Source organism: Misgurnus anguillicaudatus, chromosome 15 (assembly GCF_027580225.2).
Source record: "Misgurnus anguillicaudatus chromosome 15, ASM2758022v2, whole genome shotgun sequence".
Lineage (NCBI taxonomy): Eukaryota > Metazoa > Chordata > Actinopteri > Cypriniformes > Cobitidae > Misgurnus > Misgurnus anguillicaudatus.
The window spans coordinates 35,434,671-35,462,069 of record NC_073351.2 but is presented as its reverse complement, the minus strand read 5'-3'; the positions used below and the strand labels follow the sequence as shown (position 1 = coordinate 35,462,069).

General features: G+C 36.2%; 2 protein-coding genes across 4 annotated transcripts in view; one reads left to right on the top strand and one right to left on the bottom strand.

Annotated features, from left to right (window-relative positions):
• wdr59 (WD repeat domain 59) overlaps positions 1 to 21,339 on the bottom strand; it is a 22,712-nt gene extending 1,373 nt beyond the window's left edge. Inside the window, exons 1-26 of one of the 3 annotated variants that reach the window (XM_055173636.2) lie at positions 21,234 to 21,339; positions 19,316 to 19,365; positions 18,965 to 19,100; positions 18,794 to 18,879; positions 18,549 to 18,629; positions 18,433 to 18,470; positions 18,250 to 18,338; positions 16,800 to 16,916; positions 16,622 to 16,699; positions 15,559 to 15,715; positions 14,954 to 15,033; positions 13,946 to 14,072; positions 13,716 to 13,828; positions 13,141 to 13,305; positions 12,966 to 13,061; positions 12,577 to 12,721; positions 12,397 to 12,466; positions 11,460 to 11,613; positions 10,809 to 10,865; positions 7,795 to 7,928; positions 7,539 to 7,620; positions 6,143 to 6,255; positions 5,894 to 6,044; positions 4,566 to 4,644; positions 3,597 to 3,726; positions 3,372 to 3,514 (exon numbers count right to left, since the gene is read on the bottom strand). In XM_055173636.2, coding sequence (XP_055029611.1) covers positions 3,372 to 3,514; positions 3,597 to 3,726; positions 4,566 to 4,644; positions 5,894 to 6,044; positions 6,143 to 6,255; positions 7,539 to 7,620; positions 7,795 to 7,928; positions 10,809 to 10,865; positions 11,460 to 11,613; positions 12,397 to 12,466; positions 12,577 to 12,721; positions 12,966 to 13,061; positions 13,141 to 13,305; positions 13,716 to 13,828; positions 13,946 to 14,072; positions 14,954 to 15,033; positions 15,559 to 15,715; positions 16,622 to 16,699; positions 16,800 to 16,916; positions 18,250 to 18,338; positions 18,433 to 18,470; positions 18,549 to 18,629; positions 18,794 to 18,879; positions 18,965 to 19,100; positions 19,316 to 19,365; positions 21,234 to 21,287 — 2,725 coding nt within the window. In that variant the 5' untranslated portion in view covers positions 21,288 to 21,339. Of the gene's footprint in view, positions 1 to 3,371; positions 3,515 to 3,596; positions 3,727 to 4,565; positions 4,645 to 5,893; positions 6,045 to 6,142; positions 6,256 to 7,538; positions 7,621 to 7,794; positions 7,929 to 9,338; positions 9,370 to 10,808; positions 10,866 to 11,459; positions 11,614 to 12,396; positions 12,467 to 12,576; positions 12,722 to 12,965; positions 13,062 to 13,140; positions 13,306 to 13,715; positions 13,829 to 13,945; positions 14,073 to 14,953; positions 15,034 to 15,558; positions 15,716 to 16,621; positions 16,700 to 16,799; positions 16,917 to 18,249; positions 18,339 to 18,432; positions 18,471 to 18,548; positions 18,630 to 18,793; positions 18,880 to 18,964; positions 19,101 to 19,315; positions 19,366 to 21,233 lie in introns of those variants that run through there. The other 2 variants (XM_055173637.2, XM_055173638.2) reach the window with 2 other exon arrangements.
• On the top strand, positions 21,310 to 27,399 carry nob1 (NIN1 (RPN12) binding protein 1 homolog). The gene is made up of 9 exons (XM_055173643.2): positions 21,310 to 21,442; positions 22,359 to 22,491; positions 22,604 to 22,737; positions 22,830 to 22,901; positions 23,080 to 23,220; positions 23,308 to 23,589; positions 25,394 to 25,491; positions 26,485 to 26,629; positions 26,914 to 27,399. The coding sequence occupies exons 1-9, from the start codon at positions 21,368 to 21,370 to the stop codon at positions 27,178 to 27,180; spliced, it is 1,347 nt and encodes a 448-aa protein (XP_055029618.2). The 5' UTR covers positions 21,310 to 21,367; the 3' UTR covers positions 27,181 to 27,399.

The window sequence follows — 27,399 nt, the reverse complement described above, 5'->3', positions numbered from 1 at the left end:
CAAATGCATTTGCGCGCAATTTTGCGACCATGAGCTTTCAGGTCTGAAAACGAGGTGTGTTCAGCCGCATTGTTGGCGCGTTGCTATTTGGAGGCAAATAAATAATAGACTACGTCATTGACCAACAAAAACCTTGTCTAAGGTAAATAACGCAATATTGTTTTTGTTATTTAAAGAGCGAGTTAGTAATATGCGCCTATAAACGTGACGACAACACGCGTTTGCTGCTTATGACCTAGCAGCACCTAAACGGTTTTAGGATTTAATGTTAAAGATTATTATTGAGTCTCTTGGACATACATGAGTACTGATTATGAGACATTACAAGGTGTACACTGCAAAAAATAATTTTAAGAAAAAAAATCTTAGTATTTTTGTCTTGTTTTCGGTAAAAATATGTAAAAATTCTTAAATTAAGATGCTTTTTCTTGATAAGCAAAACGACCCAAGACAACAAGTCTAGTTTTTAGGCCAAAAATATCAAATTTAAGTGATTTTGTGCATAAAACAAGCAAATAAATCTGCCAATGGGATAAGCAAAAAAATCTTGACAATTTTTCTTGAACACTAATTTCAAGGAAAATTTACCCCATTGGCAGATTTTTTTGCTTGTTTTATGCACAAAATCACTTTAATTTCATATTTTTGGTCTAAAACTAGACTTATTTTTTTGGGTCGTTTTGCTTATCAAGAAAAAGCATCTTAATTTAAAAATATTTGAAGAGTTTCGTTGCAAAACGAGATAAATCCATTTTTTAACATTTTTGACAAAACATGTTTATTATTATGTTATCATGTTATTATTTTGTTTCCTGGTGCTACGTAGCTGTATTTTTTAAGTTATGAAGCTTTAAATCAAAACAAACCACCAAATGCAGTTGAATTGATATTAATTGGAATGCACAACCAAAAAAACGAGATTTCTGAACAATTAAAAAAACGGTAGTTATCTCGTAGTTATCTCGTTTTGCAACGAAACTCTTCATTTAGATATTTTTTACTGAAAACAAGACAAAAATACTAAGAAAATGTTTTCTTGAAAATCATTTTTTGCAGAGAAAAAGCAGCTTCACTTGTAGCCTGGTAAGTAATTGAATGTTTTGCTTTAAAAAAATGCAAATATTGTATTTTTTATGTTTTTTAATGCTACCCCACAGATTTATTTTATATGATGACTTTGTACATGTGGATTTGGTGAGATGAAAACCTTTCTTTAGTAATGCTTTTCAAAGCACTCAAGGCGCTGTCGGAGTGCTGAAACGTTTCGGCTCTCCACACGTTTGTAAAAACAATTTATCTTGTGTTTGTTACAAATAAAGTATTTTTAGAGTACAAACCTTTTCTTGCATATTTGTAAATTATTCTTTGAGATTACACTAACCATGTAGGCTATCCAAACATTCACATCAATTAAAAGCCTGCTAATTTTACTTCCATGACTGAAAGAAAATGTTTAATCCAAAAAAGAAATAACAGTTTAAATACAAATAAAAACAACACAGTTTTTTAACATCAATCTTAAACTGGTGGTCTTCTTCCTCTGCTTAGTTTTTCAGTTTACAAATTCCGCTTTCTAAATAGGGAATTGGCATGGTGCCAGCGCAACTGGCTTTTAAAGGGGATGAGAGCTGAGATTCTCAATGGTTTATTGCATGTTACGCCTAAAACACACCTATTACTCATTAGGAGAATAGGAACCTCCCTTTTAAGCTGTGTTTACACCAACCGCGTTTGAGGTGTCAAAATCGTGTCTACCGTGCCTAGTTTGCCGCTAGAACAGTTTGAATGCATTTGCGCGTCTAGGGCGAAGTAGACACGCAGAAAAAGCAAGCATTTGACGCACGTCAGAGGCAAAATCCGTTTCTTCTGGAAGGGGCAAGTGCTATGCGATGTTGATTGTGCATTTATCGAGAGAGTTACCGGTTTGTATTTGGTAACCTTACTATAGGGGGAAAATAAAAGGCGCGGGTCCATAAAACTTCACGTGACTCAAAAGTGAAATGTGTATTTACAACTTACCTGGTTGCCCAATGTCCTCACTGACACTCTTCCATTTTATTCCTGTCTCTATAGAAATAATAACTTGCGTCTTATAGCTCCGGAAGACTGCTTACGGACAATATCAAGCGTTCCTTCATGTTGAATGAGTGACTCCGGGCGGGGCTGCCGCCAAAGCAGCAAACAGGCACCTGATTGGTTAGCGCGGCGCGAAAATCCGCCAAAGTTCAAATTTTTCAACTCGGGCGTCAGCCACAAATTCGCGTCAAATGCAAAATGCACAAAAGCACCATTTGCGCGTACCACACCAGCTGCTCAATTAGTGCCATTTGCGCGAACTAGACACGCGAATGAGGCTAAATTGCATCTACCGCGCCGCGCCAAACGCCTCATCCACGTCGCGAGACCTCCAGACACGCGTCAACGCGTCTTCACATTGACTTAACATTGAAATCACTCGCGATTGACGCCTCTACCGTGGCTGGTGTAAACACAGCATTAGACTGTGCGCTTGGCACACAAACCATTTTCCCCGTTAAATTAGCAAAAGTGGATTCGGACACGCCCATTTAGACAGTGCTCTTTAGACAGTGCGCTTGGATCATTAAAATAGAGCCCATAGTGTTTGACTAAATTCTTGCTAAACTTGTCTTTGCAACATGATATTTAATATTGTGACTCTCTAATATTTGTTCCCATAGCTCGAAGAGCATTGCATTAGCAGCGTTTTCGATACACGCATACATAATAATGCATACTTAAATGCAATGCAAGTCACTTTTTTGTAAAATCTGTACATTTCGTAAAGTTTGCATGATAGATAAAAGGATACAAAATTTACTTTTTCATACTGAATGTTAACTCATTGAAGAATTAATTAGTTGCACATTTATACTACTTTAAAAAAATGTCATTAGGGTTATTGCAAAGCTCAGGAATTTCAGGAGTTGTAAACTTAAGGAATCAATAGATTTTTTTTGTAAATTTTGAGTAATATATACACACTGTATTACATACAAACATTAGCTTCCTCCACATCTGACTCTTTTTCATCCATGTGCCACAATTCCCATTATTCCCATCATGTAATTTTCATGGAAAGTTTCCAAAATTCCTGAAATTTTCAACCCCATGGAGCAGTTTTCCAGACAGCGTTTGGATTAATCTAGGACTAGTCCTTAGTTATATAAGGACATTTAAGTAGTTTTTACAATCATAGCTTAAGATGTCAGTGCAAGACGTTTTTAAATTTAGGCAGCTCAAACATGCATTTTAGTCTGAGACTAGTAGAAGCCCTGTCCAGGAAACCACCCCTAAATGTCACAGATCCTACAGAAGCTTATGTGGTATTTAGGTACATTGCATTAGCGTACCTATGCCTTTGTGGGGTTCTGGAGGACAAGAAACAAATTTGAGAACCTCTGCCCTCTTTTCCCTCAAGCCCCAGCGGTGCAGGATTTCGCCGTAACATTTCTTAAAATCATCAAACTGCAAAGAATTGGAAGGATCCAATAACCTGTGGATGAGAAGGACTCAGTCACATCCTGAATTAATCATGTGGAGACAAGCTGTGGGCTTGGTTGAGTGGTGATGTTTACCTTTTGTTCATGTCATGCTGCTCTTTTTCTCGCTCTCGTGGGTCAGCGTAAATCTGATTTGCCAATCGATAATCATCTGGGGAAGATTCTACCCATGGCGGTGCATGTTCTGATTCACGACCACCAGAAACTTGACAGATCAACCATTCACAACCACCAGTAAACATGTATATATATTTAACCTAGTACATTTTATTATGTGAATACTTTATGAACACATCAAAAAGTCCTTTGGGTGTTGCATTTGTCAGCTGCACACTTCATTTAGGTTTATTATTTCAGGATTTATTTCATAAAAGCAACCATTTCAAAGTAGGAATGAAACTACGGTGACTATATCTCACAATAAATATTATTTATTAATAGTTAATTTTTATAAAGTAATTAATGCATTCTTACGTTTTAACACAGTTAATGCTAAACAAATGCAGCATGTCAAAAAAGCAGTTGAGCGCGTGAGTGTTTCTGGGCAAAACTCATGCCTACTCTTTATTACAAGTTTCGAAAGTTTTTTTCAAACATGGGTACCCGTTACGTATCATTGACCCCATATTCCTTTTATGGGCACTTTCCCCAGAAAAGCACGCCCCCACACATCAATCAGAGTTAGAACAGCGAGGATGCTCATTAGCATTTTTTTTTTTTAGTAAAAGTCACAGACATCACTGCACACTACAGCTCTGTTTTATACCAAGAATAAACAATGGCACGAAAGAGGAAGTGTGTTTTTTGGATGTAATGAGAAGAAAGCCTTATTTAGCTTTCCAAGTAAGGGAAAATATGTTGTGTTTGTCGCTTGCTCGTGACTCGCTCCTCCCGCTGGACGCATTAAGGGGGTCGTGTTTTTCTGGAAACAATCGCCAAAGCAAAACTGAATTTTTTATGTAATTATTTTTGTTTATTTTTAATCATAAATGTTGCAGCTTTAATTTAACACAATATAATATCGATAAAGCTGTGAAATCTCACCCATTGTCCAAGCAGTTGGTACAGAATCTGAGGTACTTGAACACGACCCAGATGTTACAGAACCTGAGGTAAAGCTGGGCTAAATGACACAAGCAAACAAATTTATTTTAAAAAAAAGTCTATAAAAGTTTATGCTCAAATAGAAACTGATCCTGTGTTCAAATGTCTGAAGACTCAGAGAAAGATCGGCTAAGAGGGCGAAAGTACATTTTCAGATTTTGATTAAAGTTCATGAGGGGATATTAATTAAAAAATAAATAACGATACAGATAAATAAGTTTAATGAACACTGCAAAATTCTATAAAAAAAATGTCAGTTTTAATTTCATAGGGACTTTAAAGGCAGCACATTGCAAAAAAATACTTTTTTACTTAGTATTTTTGTCTTGTTTTCAGTACCGTAATGCAAACGACTTAAGTCGTCTAGTTTTTAGACAAAAACTATCAAATTTAAGTAAATTTGTGCTTAAAACAAGCAAAAATCTGCCAATAGGGCAGGAAAATTTGTCTTGAATTTTTCCTGAATTAAGTGTTTAAGAAAAAAGTTTTTTACCCCATTGGCAGATTTCTTTTGCTTGGTTTAAGCACAAACTCACTTAAATGTGATTTTTTTTGGTCTAAAAACTAAACTTATTTTCTTCATTTTGCTCATCAAGAAAAATACATCTTGATTCAAGAATCTTTAGATATGTGTATAAAAACAAGTAAGTACTACACTGCAGAAAATGATTTTCAAGAAAAAACAAAAAATTTTGTCTTGTTTTCAGTAAAAATATCTAAGAATTCTTAAATTAGATTCTTTTTTTTGAAGAGCAAAAGGACCCAAGAAAATAAGTCTAGTTTTCAGACCAAAAATTTCAAATTTAAGTGATTTTGTGCATAAAACAAGCAAAAAAAGTCTGCCAATGAGGTAAGCAAATTTTTCTTGTTTTTTTCTCTCTTGAATTTAGTGTTTAGGAAAATGTTCAAGTTTTTGCTTGTTTTATGCACAAAATCCCTTAACTTTGATATTTCTGGGTCGTTTTGCTCATCAAGAAAAAGCATCTTAATTTAAGAATTTTTAGATATTTTTACTGAAAACAAGACAAAAAAATAAGATTTTTTTTCTTGAAAATCATTTTTGCAGTGTAAGTAAGAAAGTCATTTTTGCAGTGCAATAGTCAAACCAAATGAAACTGCAAAAAGTAAACTTCATACACATTTCCTAAAACTCCACCAAATGATGTTGTTCAGCCAAATAATCTTACTTATAGTGGACTCTCCACATTAAGCTAAAATAGAAAAAGCATTTTAACATAAAATAAAACAAAACGCAGAGATGTACGTACATAACGTGAATGGTGAGATGTGAAGATGGCTGGCCGTGGCTGCTGATGTCCGTATAAACTGAAGTATTCCTGAGGACTACTGTGACCTCTGAAGACGCTACACAACATGGCCAGACTCTGAACATCACTCATTTGACTGTAGTGCTCAAGCCTGTAGGAAACAAGATTATGCACAATGATAGTTTCATCACTTACTGTCCTTGTGCAATGTTTACATGCCGGTGCCACTTTACAAACCGCCACTCAAGCAAGGTCTCTAACAGTTGTCGCCCAAAAGGATGTTTGGCCCACGGTGTCCCAGCATCAGGATCAGGATCTGGATTAAGGTCAAAGTTCGTGGCAGCTGAGGAAAGTGCCCAAACCTTACAGAGGACATAAAACAGATGAATATAGACAGCCATTTACTGTATAATAAAGGGCACATATTATGCCCATTTTTACAAGATGCTATATAAGTCTCAGGTGTACCTAGAATTTGTCTTTAAAGTTTCAGCTAAAAATACCCCACAGATCATTTGTTATAGCGTGTCAAATATGCTCCTATGTGGGTGTAAGCGAAAAAGCGCTGTTTTCATGCATGTCCCTTTAAATGCAAATGAGCTACCACCCCTTACAAACAGACAGCAAGCGCTTTAAGTTAAAGATAGATCTGATTTCAGTGAATACAGTCTCTTTAGCTGCATTAATGCTACAACATGCTAACAAACACACTTAGAAAAGCTTTTCGGTAAAATTAACCAGTCAGTCAGTGGCTGTGGCTTTATCAGTGTGACATCACATTAACAAGAGAATCAAAACAGCATGTCTAATGAGGCTGATTTGTTTTAATGGGAATTATTGTACAAAAGAAGCAGAGGGTGTATTTTTTTTCATTGTAGGGTGGTTGTGTTCACATACTGCCAACACACATTTATGTCCAAAGTCCAAACATCTTGTTAAAGTATATTTTGCATAATATGGGCCCTTTAAAGATGCAGAATGTCTTTGACTAACACACTGGAAATACATATCCAGTGCATCATAAAATGAAAAAACAAATAATAAACCTGATCATTCAAATAGCTACAACTTAAACATAGCTTTGTTGGCTCCTTAGACAAAATTGTTGCATGCTCTCTCATTTGTACATTATGTCGCTTTGGATTAAAGCGTCTGCTAAATGAATAATGTAAAATGTAATACTTCCCCCCTGGCTCACAGATCAATGTAATCCGCTGATATTTACTGGTTTTGACAGACCATAAACCCCAGCCTAATACAGTCTGCACCAGGCAGGCATTGAGATACATTACACTGAGCACTGCCTGCATTATTATGGTCAGTTTGGATGAACTCCAAAGACTGTAAATAAACATAAAACTGCTTACTATGAGCTTTTTCAACCCGGTAACCAAGAGAGAGTTTCAATGACCACCACATGCATTCTTGTACTCAATTCTGGATGAAGGTAACTCTTACATTACCTGACTAAGATATTAAAAAATGCTTTGTTTTATTTATCCCATGATTTGTATTACACATACTACAGCATGTTACTGGATAATATTTGTACGTGCATTGATATTGCAGTGAAGGATGGATTGGTTTCTTTTAAGGTTTTTACTTAAACTTATCCCGTGGAAATCCTAAATATATAAAGCGTCACCTTTGCTAAATCCCTACGGCCCACTGCTAGTGCCGCTGCTCCATTCTTCTGACAAGTGTCCTGTATGTCATTAACATTGAGCCTGAGAAAGAAATGAAACAGACACAGGTGTGAACAAAAAGATAAAATCGAAGTAAAATAACGTTACATTGACAGTCAGCGCAGTGTATGATGGGATATAATGTTAGAGAAATAAGATATAATCTGAAAGAGTAAAGTATTTCTGTCTTGTGCCGTGTATGAAAACAAAACCTACACGTATGTTTCCCCGAGCGCTTTGTGCACTGGAAGCAGACAGGAGATTTCCTGAATAATGACTTTGCCAGCCAGTTTAATGGGTCTGTTGCTGAAGTCCGATCCTTCTCGCTTGCCTTTCCACCGTCGTGATTTCTGAATCCCACCACATGACAAACAACACAATTAATCACATTCTCATCTGAATATTTGAAAATTAATATCAGGTGAAACCCCATTTATATTAATGGAATAATTCAGCCCAAAATAAAAATGCTGTCATCATTTACTTATCCTCATGTTGTTTTAAGCCAGTATGAGTTTCTTTTCTCCGCTGATCAAAACAATCTGTTAATAAATGTTAATAAGCACCAGCATCTGACGGTTACCAACATTTATCATAAAATAACATAAAATAAACTCTGTTTGCAACAGAGTAAAGAACCTCAACATGAGGGCAAGTAAATGATGACAGAATTTTCATTTTTGGGTGAATTATTTCTTTAAATATTATGCATCATAATTTTTTATCAAAATTATAATTGTTATATTTTGTAGATTAAAATTTGTTATCATTTGTAGATTATTAAGGGGCAGTTTCGTGGACAAGGCTTATCCTACACTGAAAAAACATGATTCGGACACTAATTAAATTCAACAAAATTGAAATTTGCTCATTTAAAACAATATCGTTTTTGGTTTTAATGAAAAATATTAAGTGATTTCTAGGTGTATCATATGTGTTTTAAAATCAACCTATGTGAACATGACTCATTTCAGTTGGGACTGCATGAATAATTTGTGTTGTAGTAAAGCAATATTGCTAAAACTGGGTGAGGATTTCCAGTTCCCAGCATGCTTTGCATGCGACTGAATAATAAGAGTAAATATTAAAGGTGACATATCATGAAAATCTGTCTTTTTTCATGTTTTAGTGCTATAATTGGGTCCCCAAAGCTTCTAAAAACCCAGAAAATGTAAAAAGGATCAACCCAGTAACTTAGTTTTGTTAAACCATTCTCTTTGAGCATGTGAAAAAATAGCTAATTGAAATTTGGCTCCCCTTATGATGTCAGAAGGGGATCTTGTTATAATAATACCTCCCCTTAATCTGCACTATCCAACCATGGCACTGCCATTATTTAATGCAGAGATCAGCTCATTTGCATTTTAAAAGGCACCCAAAAAAGGACAATTTTTGCTCAATTGTGCTAAGAAAAACAAATTGAGTAAGTTCAACTAAATGATATATCTAAATTTAGATAATTTAATTGCATTCAACCACTTGCCTTAAAAAATTGAGCAAATTCAATGAATCTTTTTTTTTATTTCAGCAGTCCCAGACATAAATGCATGTTTGAACACACACAAAAAAAACTTGTACTGACATATCTTAAGTTGCCATATATCAGGGCCATTGTTTTGTCTCAAGATGCACGGCAATGTTGTTTTTTGCAAGGTTTGTTGGTAAAAACTACTTAAATATCCTAATATAACCAAGGCATAGTACTGGATTTATCTAAACCCTGTCCGGGAAACTGCTCCTTAATGATTTAAAAATATGACCTTTTCATTTTTTGATCTTTTGTTAAATGCGCTGTAAGAGAAAGTGTGAATTATTATGAATTTTCAAAAACCGTGTAAAAGCGTTTGCCACAATTAACTTTTCACAAAACCTGTCATTGGTAAACAACCAACACCTTTACTTTGTAGATTATAGATTATTTATACTAGGGCTGCACAATATATTGCTTTTGCATCGACATCGCAATTGTGTGCTTTTGCAATAGCCACAATGCAAACCGTTTTCTTTTTTGTCTTTTTCAGAGAACGTTTCAAGCGACAGAGAAATCACATATTCAATAACATTTCACTCTGCAAAAGACATGGTGGTAACCAGAGTTGGGGTTAACGCATTACAAGTAACGCGCATTACGTACAGTAATAATATTACTTTTCTGAAGTAACGAGTAAAGTAACACATTATTTATAAATGTACACATTAATATTTGAGTTATTTAAAAAAAAAGTTTTTAGTTTAATTAATTCAATTTAAAAATATAAATATTGTACTGAATTAAACTGAACATATTAACATAAAATTACGCACTCTGTGCGCCTGAGCGGGAACAGTTTGAGACAGAAACGGAGATGGCAGAAAAAGTAACTTAAAAGGAACGTAATCTTTACTTTCCATGAAAGGTAACTAAGTAACGCAATTAGTTACTTTTTGGGGAGTTACTTAATATTGTAATGCATTCCTTTTAAAAGTAACTTTCCCCAACACTGGTGGTAACAAATAATATGGTTTCAAAGGTTTTAATAACATGATCTGGGGTGCTTTTCGCGAAAGAAACTGTGGTCGCATGTTCTGTCGTTACCAATAGAGTTCAAGGGAAACAACAATGCTTTTGGGAAAGACAGCCCTAGTCGCTTGACAAGTGGCAAATGTACACTGCAAAAAAATGACTTTCAAGAAAAAAGTTCTTAGTATTTTTGTCTTGTTTTCAGTCAAAATATCAAAAAAATTCCCAAACCAAGATGCTTTTTCCCGATGAGCAAAACGGCACAAGAAAACAAGTCTAGTTCCCAGACCAAAAATATCAAATTTAAGTGATTTTGTGCACAAAACAAGCAAAAAATCTGCCAATGGGGCAACCCCATTTTTCTTGAATTTAGTGTTCAAGAAAAATGTTTAAGATTTTTTTGCTTACGCCATTGGCACATTTTTTTGCCCGTTTTATGCACAAAATCACTTAAATTTGATATTTTTGGTCTAAAACCTAGACTTATTTTGCATTTTGCTCATTTTGCATCCTTGGTATTATCATCAGTTCACTGGACAATATGAGAATTGATTTAATTTATATAAAATGTTATGATGAGATACTTGAACACCTGCTAAATAAGCAAAAAAAAGGTTGCACAATATGATGAGCTGTGATTTGTTAAGCGTGAGCCACAAACATAGTAAAGCAAGAAAAAGAGGAAGTAGATGAGAGAGAATAATAGACGGGGATGGGCGGAGGTCAATACCGGACAGTCATGAATAGTCTGCACAGACCAGCGACGGGAGGCGAACAGAGGGGGCTTCTGATTGGATAAAACAGATGACAGTATCAAAAGTGAGGGGAACATGTAACCAAAACCAGCTTCAGAAAAGAATACAGAACAACAGTAATAAAGAATGAAACAAGAAAAAAGTGCATTTATACACAGGTGGAAGAAGATGATGATGGGATGTGACACACAAAAATAACCCAAAATGTATGTTGAAGTATAATGGTTTTCAAAAAATCTTCAAAGTGTAACATTTTCTTAGTGATAATGGTTAAAGCTTCTCATCAGTTTCCAATTAAATTGAACGCAACTGGCTATTTCAAATGTGGGAGGAGCAACTCAGCATGTCTCGCCCTTATTTCCTGTTTCGATTGAAATTATGACAATGCATCGCTTTTAACACAAAGCTTTGCATTTCAAGGCTCTCCAGTGGGTTTTTAAATTATAAAAACATTACAAAGTGATTTTATTATGTGCTGCTTTATCAGATGAGTGCTTCTTGTATTTTTCTATTCTTCTATAATGAAAACAATTCTTATGATGTTGGTGTTAGTGTTGAGCTCTTTGGCCTGGCAAAGCTTCATGCTCCGATCTCATGCTGTGCTTAGGTATGAAGGTTGGTCTTACTCGCTCTTTGTAGTAAAAGGATGAGATGGAGACTTGATCTTTATCCGTGCGTGTTGGACTCCCGCTGTACAGTCTTAGCGTGGACTGAGACTCTGTTCTCATTTTCATGGGTGTCATCACCCCGCTGTGATACGCAGAGAGAGCCGACAGCGACCTGCAAACAAACACGCGTGTTTATTGCATTAGCATTATAATATACATATTTCGTATTCAGGAGAAATTAAATAATCCTTCATATTTTGCTTAATGTGAAATTATAGTGTAATTTCAAGACCTACAAACTTTCTTTAGTACAAAAAGAGCATTTACAAGCAAAATACAACAACCGTTCACATACGTACAGCAGTGACGTCTATTGCGTGATCGATTTTTATAGTAAGTGGACCTTGAGGAACAAAATGAACATTTTAACTAATTTGACCCCTTTAACTCTTTCCCCGACAGCGTTCTTTTTTTAAGTTGCCAGCGCCAGCATTTTTCATGATTTCCACAAAAGTTTAATGCCGTCCAGAACATGTTCTTCTTAAAATATATAAACATACAAAATATCAAATAAAAGAACAGACCCTCTGCTTTCAAAAAAAAAAAAGTTTAATGCTACCTTCTTTAGTTCTCTTTTTATCACCTCTTCAATATGGGTCGTTTTTTTTTTAAACACCCAATTTTGAGCAAAAAGCTGAGATAATTCCATTTTTGTGAAGGACTTTGTTAAAGATCAGATTCAGAGCGATCCTCAAAACTTACATGGACATACAGATGTTTGCTCTAGAGCGATACTTTCAGGTTTTATAAGTTGAAGAGGAGCGCCACCTGGTGGATAATAGCGGTATTCGGAAAGCCGGAAATACTCTTCATTGGCAGGGAAGTGTTTTCTCTTAATTAACGAGTTAACTTGTCAATGGCTGGGAAAGAGTTGAAGAGCAGATGGATAGTTTACCTGGGAGTGGGTTCAGTTGTAGGGACCGTCCGATGCATGCTCATGGGCCGAGTGAAATAAACCAAGGAACCTAAATGAGCAGAAATGTTAAATAACAACGAACCATGGATCTATTAACATTAAAACATGTGCATTAAAAATAATAATATCATAAGGTTGTGAGGTATTATCCCAGTCAACCTGTCCCACAGAAGCGCGCCCCTGAGGTTCGGGGAAATGGGATGTTGGCATCCTGGTACGAGCCGTAAGTGTTGGTCACTCGAGGAAAAGCAGGAAGAGCAGGTGTCACCGGGATGGTAGACACGTAGGGGTTTGTACCGTCCTCCTAGACATTTAAATGAAGAAAGAGAACAAACAGAGGCTAGAAGATTCTTCTTGGTGATAATGGTGACTCCAACGTGATTGCAAGAGTGTATTGTGCTAAGTGTTGGACTTTTTCCAACAAATTATAACTCGCCAGGCAACAATCATGCTAATACTCAGAGTTCAGGGTTGTTTCAAATTGGAGAACAGTAATAATGATGCAAACCACCAGAAATAATAAAATGATAACGTTGAAGATCACTTACCATGTCCGAGTCTAAACAAGACACCAGTTGTCTAACACACGGCTCCAAGCAGTTCTGGTTCCTTTTCACCTTTTGAAGCGACGTATCAGTCAAGATCTACCAAAGAGATAAAATACTCTTTGAAAATTGTATTTTTCACAATGCTGCTTAAATTGTAAAGCCAAACTTTTCGTACCTTTTGTATCTTGGTCTTCATGGAAGACGAGATGTTTGTTGGAGGAACAAACTGGAAAGACGGAGCTGCATTGTTGGGATACTGGGCAGGGAATTTTACGACGAGGCGGACACGACTGGCTCCGTAATCAGCTGACACGAAGCAAGTGCGGTTAACTGCATCCATCTGTAGGAACAAAGACAATTCCTTCTGGTTATAGGTAATGACTTTCTTCAAATACAAATATCTAAAAAAATGTTTTTAAAAAATTCTTAAATTAAGATGCATTTTCTTGATGACCTAAGAAAATAAGCCTAGTTTCTAGACAAAAAATATCAAATGTAAGTGAATTTGTGCGAAAACAAGCCAAAAAAATCTGCCAATGGGGTAAGCTAATGTTTTCTAAATTTTTTTTAATTAAGTGTATAAGATATTTAAACGTCTAAAAACTAGACTTATTTTCTATGGTCATCAAGAAAATAACAGACATATTGATTTAAAATTTAAATTTTTAGAAATTTGTACTTAAAACAAGAAAAAATACTAAGAAAGTCATTTTTTGCAGTGTACTTAAAACTTTCTATGAAGTTACTGACCTCCACGTTGACATTACGAATCTGCAGATTGACCAAAGAAAACTCCTGCTGCAGCGTTTGGGGCAAACCTGGAAGATCATTTTTACCACCTGAAGTCAGGCCTTCAAACTGATCTGTAAATGCGCAACATCAAAATAAATCAAACGAAAAGTAAGACTTTACGAAGCGTGCATCTTCTAATATTTACACTCCAACTGTGCAATGTAATGACAGAGACATCAAGTTTTTACCATGCGAGTTCTCCGCTGTTGGTCCAGGACTGAGCGGAGGTTCAGAGTCTTGGGATCGCAGCGTCTTTTCTGTATCTGTGAGGGTCAAGCCCTCCATCATCTCATCCATTTCGTTCGCACAACATAGCTGAGAAACACAGGACTCGATCAATCTCACACAAACGGTGACCAGCCTTTATTAAGGGGGGGGGGTCTAATGGTATTTCATGCATTCTGACACAGTTAAAGAGTTGGATTCACATGCTAAACATGAGCAAAGTTTCTTTGCATTTGTGCATATAACAGTCTTGGTTCATACCAGCTTCGGAAAGATTTTTTTGACTGATTTTGTTGTGCAATGAGTGCTGAAAGTACAGCGGAAGTCCTTTTATGGGCATTCCTCCCGAAATAGCGAACACGAACCAAGAGCTGACATGAAATCAAGAAGTGTTGTTGTTTGTGAGGGAAATTTAAGCTTGTTCAGCTTCCCAAATAACTCATTATTATGGGAACAATGGATATAGTTTCTTTATCCGGGGTAGCAGCGGAGTGGTACAAGTGTTTAAGGCTGGATTTTGTTGAAATGGGGCGGTCCCAAAAGGGTCATGAGTCGGTAAGTAAAACTGCATCAAATGTCTGTGTTTTGTTGAGTGGATATAATGTAAATGACATCAACATTAGAAGAAGGGAATCATAAGTTATCCAGAGATACTTGGATAATGTTTTGTCTGTGTTTTGTGCTCGTGACTCGCCCCACCCGCGGTACATCTCCAGGAGCTCGGAAAGTAGCGGTACAGAATGACTTTCAAGAAAAATTTTACTTAGTAGTAGTGACTAAGTAAAAAGTCATTTTATGCAGTGATATATCTAATAAAACTACAAACTCTTCTGAGATATAAAGGATGTAATACTCCTCTATAGGCACTCAAGATTAACATGAGATTAGCAGAAACAGCATGCGTTATGTGAGCTTTAAGATTTACATGTACAATTCATTCAGTCCTGTAAAATTTAAATCGTGATCATTACCTTTTGGAGTTGAGGGTCTACTCTCCATATCCTCAGGGTCTGATCTCTGGACCATGTGACCAGCTGGCAGTCTTTAGAACCTAAAATGCAAACGGAAAGACATTTGACACATATTGTCATGAGGTATTTCTGATCAGGAAACAGAAAGGTAAATGATTATTTGAACATTATTATTTTTTGGAATAGCATCCACTGATCAATCAAGCACAATAATATTTACATTTATATTTAAGCATTTATCAGATGCTTTTATCCAAAGCAACTTACAAAAACCAGAAAAACAATTAAGTGATTAATTGATCACAAACAGTTATTAAGCAAGACTATGAGGTGAGTTTCAAACCTCTATTGACTTTATTAAATAAAAAAAGTATTTCTCCCAAAATCAGTGTGGTAGTGGAGTCCAACTTGAGTCCGAGACCAGATCAAGACCCAAGATTAAATGTAGAGACCAAGTTCACATTAAGTTTTATCTGGACGTGTCTTGACTCAGACTCGACAGTCAATCTATGGTGTTTGTGTTGACTCGGACCCGAGTTGTACTCGACTACAACAATGCCCAGACTTCTCTTTGTTGCTTCTCTGAGACATGGACGAATTCTCACCTTCTTTCTGTGGCCTCCACTGAAACTCAAGCACGACATCATCATGTCCCACAAAAGCATGAACGGGGCTGTTGAGCTCCAGCGTGCTCCACAGGAGAAGACTGTTCTCTCGCCGGAGCTGAGGAACCATTACTGTAACCAGTCCATTAGAGAACGGCTGATCGGACGAGAGGATGCGATATGTACTTTACAAGAATCACATTTTTCTTTAAGCTTTAATAGAAAGAAAGTCATTGTGGTATTTAACATGGGAAATGATTTAAAGGCACAATATGTGATTTTTGCATGAAAACAACTAAAAAATAGCACAGTGTTATATATTTTGTGTACTCACATTATCCAAAATGTTTTCAACGATTGAATCCAGATTTTACTAATTTAAAAAGCATCCCATTGTGTTAATTAGGCATGCACCGAATATTTGGCCACCGAAGACTACAGAGGACTACAACTCCCATCATTCCACCTATGGACAGTGAAGGTTAGGACTACAACTCCCATCATTCCACCAACACAGTGAAGGCGGAATGAAGGGAATTGTAGTCATTTGGTACTGATGGGGGTTGTAGGACTAGAACTCCCATTATTCCACCTATGGACAGTGAAAGTTAGTACTACAACTCCCATCATTCCACCTTTGGACAGTGAAAGGCGGAATAAAGGGAATTGTAGTCCTTCTGGAATGATGGACTAGAACTCCCATCTAGACTAGAACTCCCATCTAGAACTAGAACTCCCATCATTCCACCTATGGACAGTGAAGGTTAGGGTTACAACTCCCATCATTCCACCTACGGACAGTGAAGTTGAGGACTACAACTCCCATCATTCCACCTATGGACAGTGAAGTTGAGGACTACAACTCCCCTCATTCCACCTATGGACAGTGAAGTTGAGGACTACAACTCCCCTCATTCCACCTATGGACAGTGAAGGTTAGGACTACAACTCCCATCATTCCACGCTCTTTTATAGCATCATTAAGCTACACCGTCATTGTTGTTTAGCAACCTCTAGCGATGAAAATTACATATTGTGCCGTTAAAATAAGAAAGAAATGTACCGTGTATCTGGCCTTCCAAACAGGCACCTGGCACGATAAGATATCAAGATACTTCCGAGGTTGTCTGTAATCCCAGAACTTTTGGAGTAAAAAACAGAAACAGTATCAGGTATTAGTTCAAATGCTGCAGACACAATGGAATGTGAGAAATATGATTAATGATCAAATTTATAATCACCCGAACTGAGTTGTCTTGACTAGAAGTTGCCAGGATGTATTCATTATCAGGGTGCCAATCCAAACCATGAATTTTTGAAAGGTGGGCCGCTACATATTCAACTGCAGTGTTGGGTTTCTGAAATACCACAACCAATCAAACATCAACATTCTCTTTATTGACAAAAAAGACAGTTTCTCCAGACCACAGTGCAATTTTGTTAAATACAAAAGATTTAATTTAACAAACTTCTTAATTTCTCATCTTGATTCTTATTCAGAAAATTCCATATTGTGCAAATGGCCACCACCAGCTTTGTTGTGTTAATGATCATCCATATTTCTTTCTTTATTGAAGGGGGACGGGGTCTAACGGTATGTCATTCATTCTGACTTATTAACACAGTTAAAGAGATAGATTCCTCATGCTAAACATGTGCAAATGTTAACATAAAAACATTTGGATGTATTACAGGAGTATTTTTGTGCCGAATGCACTTTGTCTGGGTTCGTACAAGTTTCTAAAAGTTTTTTAAGACTACTAAATCTGTTGCGTAAGCAGTGCAAAGTATGGTGGAAGTCCTTATATGGGCACTTCAACCAGAAAAGCACACACACCAACCAAGAGCCGAAATCAATGTCACTAGAAAAGTGTGTTGTTGTTTATCAGGAAAATTTAAGCTTGTTCAGCTTCCCATTGAACCCAGCATTATGGGAACAATTGATATAATTTGTTTATCTAAGGCAGCAGCAGAGTTGTGCGTGTGTGTTTGTTTAACGCTGGATTTCGTTGAAATGGGGCAGCCCCAACTAGGTCATGAGCCACAGACGGTAAGTAAAACTGCATCAAATGTCTGTGTTTTGTTGGCAATCAGCGCGTAAGTCCATATAATGTAAACGACACAAAAATGTAGTGAATCATAAGTTAGCCCAGTCCAGAGAAAGTGGGATAATGTTTTGTGTGTGTTGCTTGCTCGCGACTCGCTCCGCCTGCGGTACGCCTCCAGGAGCTCGACTTTATCCGGAAAGTAGCGGTACAGCTGATCTGTCTTTTATAAATCTGACAAAACTAAAGACTCTTTGAAGATATGAAGGATGTAACACTACTCGATAGGTACTCAAGATTAAAATTAGATTAGTAGAAATAGCGTGTGTTATGTGAGCTTTTAGACACAAACAGAAAATAAAGGAAAAATAAAAACAATTTTCAGAACAAAATTGCTTCTTTAGGCAAAAGTCAGTATTTAGCTAATTTTTTCTGTTTTTTTTTTAACCCAGCATACATATTTCCTGCATTTTCATGTTGTATTCTAATACAGAGATGAAAAATAATTACAGTCATTAAATCACTGCTAAAACAACAAATCTAATGTTGGAATGTTGGCCTAAGACTTTTGCACAGTATTATATACAGTATATTATCAGACCATGTGATAATATTGTGTAAAAGTTAGTAATAAAGATATAATCACCCTCTTATCCCAGATTCTGACATCTCCATCATGACTGGAGGCCAAACAGTAGTGATTCCGTTTGTTCCATTTAACCTGAGAGGCTCCGGCTAATACATGAAAAACAAAATAAAAATAAAACAAACGCACAGGATATTTACTGTAATCTAGTCAAGTCAGAAATCATGGCAACTTTACACTCACCCACGGCAGACAACGCCACTGTCGGTTTCCTTGTGTCCCTGGAAACAAACAGAAAAGGGTGTAAGATATGGGGTGATCCACAAACTGTCCTTTCAACTCTTTATACCTTGTGTTACCTTGTATCCCATATGTAAATGTATGTGTCCACAGAACTCGTGACAAGCAATTCTGGATCATACCAGGACCAGTCCAAATCACTAAAACACCAGGATAACTTCATAAAAACCACAGCAGCAGTACGACTTGAACGGTTTAACACTTTGTTTGCAATAAAAACAACATTTCTTGCATTATATATTAACATAATGTTTAAGTCGGTATGGTTAGATAGCTTCAGGAGAATTATAAGGTCACGGATTACCTTATAACACGCGTGTGGCCTTGCAAAGATGTGTGCGGACCGCCCGATCCATCACGCCAGACGTACAGGTCGACACGCTGGTTACTCTACAAAAAAAAGCAAGTCAAACTGAGCTGTAACTTGTCATTTTATGCTGCAATAAATCAATTAAAATGTGTTATATTTTCATACAGATGCAGCAAATAAATGGGCCTCGGTTCTGTGTGGATTCCACTGGACCGTCCCAACATCCCATTTGCTCTGACGGCTGATTTTGCGTGGAGCTTCAGATGGCGCTTCCAGATTTACAACATATAAGAATCGTCTCCTGTTATAAATGTACACAAAAGAGTAAATAAAGTGTGGTACTGAAAAAAGACAGTTCACTGTTTCTTTGTGACAGGCACTACAAAAAATATTTGAACTACATTATATGAAACTAAGCAATAACTTCTGCATTTGATTATAAGGGTGTGCTCATAATAACGCAGATGTTAAGGAATGTTGACATGCTTATGTGACTTCAGTTGAAGCTGTACACACCCAGAAAGAACAGCGTGTAGACCGAGACAGTCCACTGACATAGCAGTAGCCTGAAAACACAAACAGATCTGCTATGAAACTACACACACATCATCTAAAAACAATAAACAAAACTGCATACAGATTTGCTGTTTTTCTCATTTCCCCCACATTTATTGTATTATAATATACTTGTACATATAAGGGCCCCATAAAGTATTAGGAGACTTCAGCTACACTTAAAAATGTAAATGAATGTCATTGCATAGATGCATAAGAGAGACACTATTAAAAATGTGTGTATTTGGAAACCAATAATGCTCCTCTATCTCCTTACACACGTCACACACATCATATTTATCAGCCAATTGAAGTAAATGTTTGAAATTGGTTTATCATTTAAACATTGGTTTTTCTCAGGTTCACATGTATAATTAGGGTTGGAAAATTCTGGGAATTTTTTTAAAGGCTTTCCATGAGAATTAATGGGAATAAACGGGAATGAACAGGAATTAATGGGAATAAAAAAATGCAGAGTTGCCTAATACAGGGAACTTGAATGTATGTAAAAAATCTTGCAGCATAATTTTGTTTAAAACAACAAGATTTAATGCAATTTCAGTTGAATTTCTATCCTGCACATTCTTCAGTCACATGCAAACATCAGCACACTGCTTACTGAAGGTATACTTATACTTGCATTCTTCTATAACATGCAGAGATAATTTCTTAAATCCTGCACACAAAATAATGTCAAAATGTCCATCTTTGCATGTATTCACGTAAATTACATTGTAAATTATTGTGCTGTGTGTAAGATAGTGGTGTGCGACAACATTATATCATTGTAAAGATAAATACACTGCTTGAGAAAATACTTATGTGAGATCATTAAAAAAGTACCCCAAAACCACCACCCAAAAAGTTTGGACACATTACTATTTTTAATGTTTCTTATTCTCATCAAGGCTGCATTTATTCGATCAGAAATCCTTCAGAATTCATTCATATTAGAATCTAAAGGATTTTTAATAAAATAAATCCAGGCTTGATGAGCGTAAATATCAGGATTCTTTCAAAATTTCTATTACCTTGCATGCATGTCTGCTTATGACTGAACAAAATTTTATTTTTGTTTGTATATGATATGGTTTATATAAATTTCTAAATAATTTCCATTAAGTTTCCATTAAGTTCCCCAGTTTAAGTTTGCATGAAAAGTTTCCGTAAATTTACCGGAAGCATTCCACCCCTTTGCAACCCCTGGTATAATCGTAAAATTAACTAGGGACCCATGTTGCTACAGTTGTCCACTATAAAGTGTCTAAACATTTTTTATCTTCATTTTTAACAGATTATCTGACTTTTATCATTTCACCATTATAAACGTTTTTGTCACATGTTTTGAATGTGCTTGTGATATTACTATATACACTTATGTACAAGTATGTTGTTATCTAAAGTAATGACATTCATACCTTGAAGAGTTTAAATACTTTCTGTATAAATATCCTTACTTGGTTAAAGAACGGGTACTGCTCATCTAGATCAGATTATCAGACTTTGGTAAAATCTTGTCAGGTATATTTGAAAGCAGAACTAAAACTAAATGCAGAACACAAGAGCCAAACTACAGGCTGTATGTAAAATAAGTTTTCAACGAGATCTCTAGCATACAGTATAAGCTTTCTAAATAGTTTTGACACTTGGTTTGAATTTTTCATGACGACTAACACACAGTAACCACAGCTGTACTGCAATAAGAACTGCAGTGACTGTGACTCCTAGAGTAAGTTTTTGTACAGACACCACACAATACTAAACAAAGTAAGTCACTCTATTCCAAATGTCACTATTAACAAGACAATTGTAAATGTGAATTGCTCTAAAGTTTTTTGGATGCATGTAATGCACGTACGTAAGTGCAGTAAGAGCATACCTGTGCATCTCTAAACTCCACCACCACATTCTCACTGCTCCAGCGCGCCGCCATCTTTCCACACTACCAGAACGTCAACAAATGTCGTCATCTTCCCGCGGCTCAAGCGGGTGTTCTCGCGAGATCTGATCACGATGAAGATGGCGGCCGCCAAGGTAGAGCATGTTGTGGCAGATGCTGGCGCTTTTCTCAAACGCGCTCCTTTGCAAGTGAGTTATTGTTGATGTCATTGTTGTGTTTTTAACAAGTCATAGATTGCTACCCAAATATATGTTGTTTAATGAAAATTATCTATGTTAAATAACGATTCGGTCACATGTTAGTTCATGATACAGTAAATCGCTGGTAATATGATGTATAAGTGTGATAATATAAATATGACATGAGACATGGGGCGTTATGTATAAAGAGTGCGTAAAAATCCACGTCAACGTTCATATTTATGAAAACGGTCTTTGGTGTTGAAAGTGCGTAGCGCTGCGTCAGGGTCTGAGCAGACATACGCACTTTTGATTGTCCGAGTGCTGCAGGTTTTTGGGGAAAAGCCATTCTTGCTGCTTGAAAAGGATTTAAACATTGACAGTTGCTATTTTATATGTCAATGATATTAATTAGGCATCGTTAAAAGGCGAGATAAACTCTTCAACTGCGCATTTCAAGTTCATTTGCGATTTATAGATTTCACATCTGAAAGTGAGACGTAAAAGTTACCCGCAGTTCTTGGCGTACATTCGTTCTTTGAATTACGCGTACGCACTTTTGAGAAATGATAGATCAGATATATTATTTATATAAAAAATTTAATACTAAATATATTTTTTCTTAACATTATATATTTGTGTGCGTGTGCGTGTGTGTTAAAAATTATTATACACAGTCAGTACACACACATATGATGTAAACAAAAACTTTTATTCTGCAAACAATTACTTGCAATTCACCTATTATATTTTTATTTTTTATACTTTTCAATGCAGATGTTATGTAAAAGATGTTAAGTAACTTAAAAAAACCCACTGGTAGTACCATTTATTTGCCAATATTTAAGTTTTTGCATTGCACACTTGATCCAACGAAGGAAAATGTATCTGTTTTTACGTGAATGTTTGTTCTGTCTTGTTTTAGGAAATTGGAACAAATATCTACACGTTAAAAGATGTCGTTGAAGAAATTCGGGACAAACAGACTAAAAAAAGCTTGGCCTTCCTGCCATACAAACTAAATTTTAAAGAACCTTACCCCGAGTACATACGATTGGGTAAAACAACTACTACTGTTAATAATAAATCTTACTTTCAGAATTCAACTAAAGGCATGTATGTTATCGGTGGATTGTTTTGTATGTTAACTTTGATCTACTTAAATCACAGTTACAGAATTTGCTAAAAAGACCGGAGATTACCCGAGTCTGTCAGCCACAGACATTAAAGTCTTAGCACTGACTTATCAACTGGAAAGTGATCATGTGGGAACTGAACATTTAAAGAAAGAGCCTGAGAAAAAGGTATTGATGATTGAATTATTAAGACAATTCATAAATCTTAAACAGACTTCTGTTGTCTATATTTATTTAGACACTTTTTAATTGAATTTCAGATTGAAATATGCACCACAAAAAGACATCCAGAGGCTCCTGATGGTATTGCCGGTTTCCATTTTCCATCAAAAGTAAGACGGCAACCTTCCAACTACTATATAAGAAAACATTCAGGACTAAAAATAAGTTAAGCTCTTATGTAAGATCTGTAACATGTGTCGAATATCACATTTATGAAACTCAGAAAAGTAGATCTCCAATTGATAGTTTGTAATGAATCTTCAGATCTGTAAATGGTGGATATTTCAGCCCACAGATAAACAAGGCTCCGTTGTTGAAAATTCAACGACAACAAAAGATCCACGAGACACAGATACTTCAGAGTTCAACAGTTTTCAGTTCTGGAGGAACCCATTGCCAAGCATTGAGACTGATCTGCTTGAACTACTGGTAATAAAACAAATCAACTATAAACGGTTGTCAAAATAAAGGTGATTTTGTCTCTTAACTGTTCTTCCTTTTGTTCATTCTGTTTAGGCAGCAGACACGGTCACGATAAAAGATCATTTTGGAAAAGTCACAGAGAAACTGCACTCTGTTGACTTGTCAGCCGACAGTCACGTGACTGAATCTGAAGACCATGAGGACGGTAATGAAGATGAACACGAGGAAGAACAAAATGATGAGGAAGAGGATGATGATGATGGTGGGGGTTGGATTACTCCCAGTAACATTAAACAAGTACAGATGGAGGCTGGTAACTGGGGATCCTCAGCAAATGTCACAGTGGGCTGTGTGACCACTGATTTTGCCATGCAGGTACTTGTGATCATTGAAATCCCTTAACAATAAACCGTATATACAGCTGTGAAAAAATAAAAAGTCCTTTATTTAGAGATTCTAAATGTGCTATTTATAGGTATGTGTTTAAGTAAAATTATAATTTTGTTTCATTCGGTCAACATGTTTTCATTTGCATTTATTTACTGAATATTGAAATGGGGGAAAATGGTCAAAATAACAAAAAAAGATGCGATGTTTTCAGATCTTGAATACAGCAAAGAAAACAAGTTCAAATATATTTTAACAAACAATGCTAATGTTTTTACATGTATTTTAGGAATAGTTTAACTTCAGAAGTAATGGTTTGCTGAAATAACATTGATTTTTAGTCACACCTTTATGTGTCTTGGTGTGCTCTCAGTTTTTTTACATAGCTGTTGGATGACTTTGTCAATCATGAGGTTTGCTTTTGTTTAAATTAATTTGATATATTTTAGCTTTGCTTACATCAGCAGAAAAAGTCTTTTGACAGATGACAAGATTATTACATATTGTTGAAGATTGTGAATTTGAATTTGAAAAATGTACTCAGTAAAGCCATTAACATTATTATCAAGTATGTAATGTCAATTTGACCCTTTTAAAGGTCCACTGTGTAGATTTTTAGCGGCATCTAGAGGTGAGATTGTGAATTGCAACCAATGGCTAAATCCACATCTCACCCCTCCTTTAAGAAACGCATAAAGAAGCTATGGTAGCCGCCACAGGACAAACACATCTTACCCCTTCTTCAAGAAACGCATAGAGAAGCTACGGTAGCCGCCACAGGACAAACGCCGCATCGTCTGAGTAGTTTGTCCGTTTAGGGCTAATGTAGAAACACTTGTGGCGAGAAATAGCAACTTTCATGTAAGAGGACCCGCTGTGTATGTAGATAAAAGCGGCTCATTCTAAGGGAATAAAAGTCCATTATGTAAAGTGTTTATACACCACTTATGAAATAGTTGTGTATTTTATATAGCTTTTTTGTCAAGAGTTCCTTCTAAAAGTCCCACAATGCACTTTTAGCATTTCACTTTTGTTGTTGTCATAGTTTGGTGGCAGCCATTTTTTATGGTGCATTCACACACCAGCCGCAGTTGAGGAGGCAAAAACGAGCTATTCGCGCATAGTTTGACGCTTAAACATTTGAGTTTACACACTTTATTCGCGCATGAAATTCTAGTCATTCGAGACTTTCACGCGAAAATTTGCGCCATGGGAGGGGCTTCTACAACTCCGCTGAGACTCCGCTCACTTCCTGTAATCACATCACTACTACAGCAAAGTCCTGTTTGGTTAACGTGGTGCGGAAATCCACCGAAGTTCAGATTTTTCAACTCACGCGTTTTGCGTGGAACGCGCTGCAGGATGCGTCGTATCGCGTCTTTACATTGACTTAACATGTAATGCTAAGTACACACCAAACGCAGGGCATCGCGTTACTTGCTCTAGATTACTCGCGGGATTTAACTTTGTGTCATGTGAATTTTTTTGCTCGAGTTGAATATTTTCAACTTAGCCGAAGACGCGTTTAAGGTGTATAGTGCGTGTTTTCACGGCAAATGCGCCACCCATATCGCGTCATTCGCATTGCCCTACGCGAGGACGCGTCTGATCGCTTCTTTGCATTGACTTCGTATGTAATCTACTCACGCAAATCGTTAAACTCGCGTCTGGTGTGAACCCACAGTAAATCACTCGCGCTTGCCGCCTCTACCGCGTCTGGTGTGAACCCTGCATTACAAGTCTATAATTTGTAAGAAGCTAAAATGTTAATCTGTTTATGATTTTCTGTCAGAATGTTTTGATTCAGATTGGACTTCATGTGCTGTCAGTGAATGGGATGCTCATTAAACACACCAGGAGCTACATTTTACGCTGTCACGCCTGCTTTAAGTGAGTACTGAATTAACCCAGCAAAATAATCACTGATCATCGTACTAAATGTACTTGTATATTTAATATATAATGTGTTTGTGTGTGTGTTTTTATAAATTATAAAAGTTGCAAGTAGTTAATAAATAATGTTCATAATCATCATATTATTATAATGATTATTTTTATTATTAATATTATCAATAATATAATTCTATATAAATATTATAAATGGTAACACTTTACAATAAAGTTCATTAGTTAACATACGTGAACTACATTAGTTCATATCAACTAATAATGGATTGCACTTATACAGCATTTATTAATCTTTGTTAATGTTAATTACAATAATTACTAATATTTTATTAAAATCTTGTTAATTTTAGTTAATGCGCTGTGAATTGACATGAACAAACAATTAAAAGCTTTATTTCTATTAACTAACATTAGGGCTGTCACGATTATGAAATTTGGCTGACGGTTAATTGCCTAATAAATTGTGGCGATTATGACGATTAATTGTCTGTTTTATTGCTTTGTCATTTAATTCTCATACATTTTTTGTTTATGAAATAATTTTCACACATTTTGATTATTTATATAAAATATTTTGCAAGGTTTACCTGGCAGTAAATATTAATACACAAAACACATATTTAAAAGTTATCTGATACATTCTCGTTTATACAGGCGCTGCAGCTCCCCCTTGTGTTTTTTAGAGAGATGTGCAATCATTGCGGTGATCTGAAATTATCGCGATGAAGTCAAACAATCACGATGAGGCGATTATTTAAGCATTGTTACAGCCCTAACTAACATTAACAAAGATGAATAAATACTGTAACAAATGTATTGCTCATGGTTTGTTCATGCTAGTTAATACATTAACTAATGTTAACTAATATACCTTATTGTAAAGTGTTACCTTATAAATGTATAAGAGTGTGTCATAACATTGATATTTAAAATTAATTTTTCTTTTTGACGGTAATGTTCTTCCCATTATTTCAGGACAACAACAAACATGAGCAAAACTTTCTGTCCACACTGTGGAAACAACACTTTGAAGAAGGTTGCCGTCACCATTAATGAAGACGGTTCCATGCAGATGCATTTTTCAAGAAACCCTAAAGTCTTAAATTCAAAAGGGAAGAGGGTGAGTAACCGAGACATCTCGCTCATCATGGTAGCTCTGTTCCAAAAGTAGGGGAACCTAACAGCCATAAAATATCAGAAGTGACAATCAGAAGTCTCTTTTTTTTTGGACCATGCTTTGCACCAATGAAGCGTATCTTAACTCTTTCTACTAAGCTATTTTGAAACAAAGCCATTGTGACACAAAATCAAATGTTCTCTTAATCAAACCATGTTTTGTATGTTGCATATCACACGTTTATATAATACCATGATGTTGTGTCATCGTGGTTTCTTCTTCCGCAGTATTCTCTACCTTTGCCACAAGGAGGAAAACATGCATCTAACCCTCTTCTAGTGGAAGACCAGCGTTTCCCACAGCAGAGGGTCTCTAAGAAAGCTCGGCAGAAAACTAACGTGTTTGATCCAGACTACCTGGCCGGCAGCTCTCCTTTCTCTGAGCACGATATCTACAGCAGATCCGCCGGCTTACATCTGCGAGACGGACAGGCGGGAGGAGGCAAAAAACGGGCCAATCCTAACGCAGCACGCAAAAAATTTGTTAAAAAATAAGTGCGTTCTTGCACTACCTGTAGAATTGCTGTGCAAAATTCACCTGGACTCTTGAAGCTTTAGACATCATTTGGTGTAGTAAATTACGTTTTATGCTTTGCCAATGTGATTGGCTTTGACGTTGATATTTTTCTCTATGCGAGACAAGTTTTCTGTATTCTACCCACATACCAGCTGAATTGTGATGCAAACCTTATAATATAGATTTGGTAAAACCAT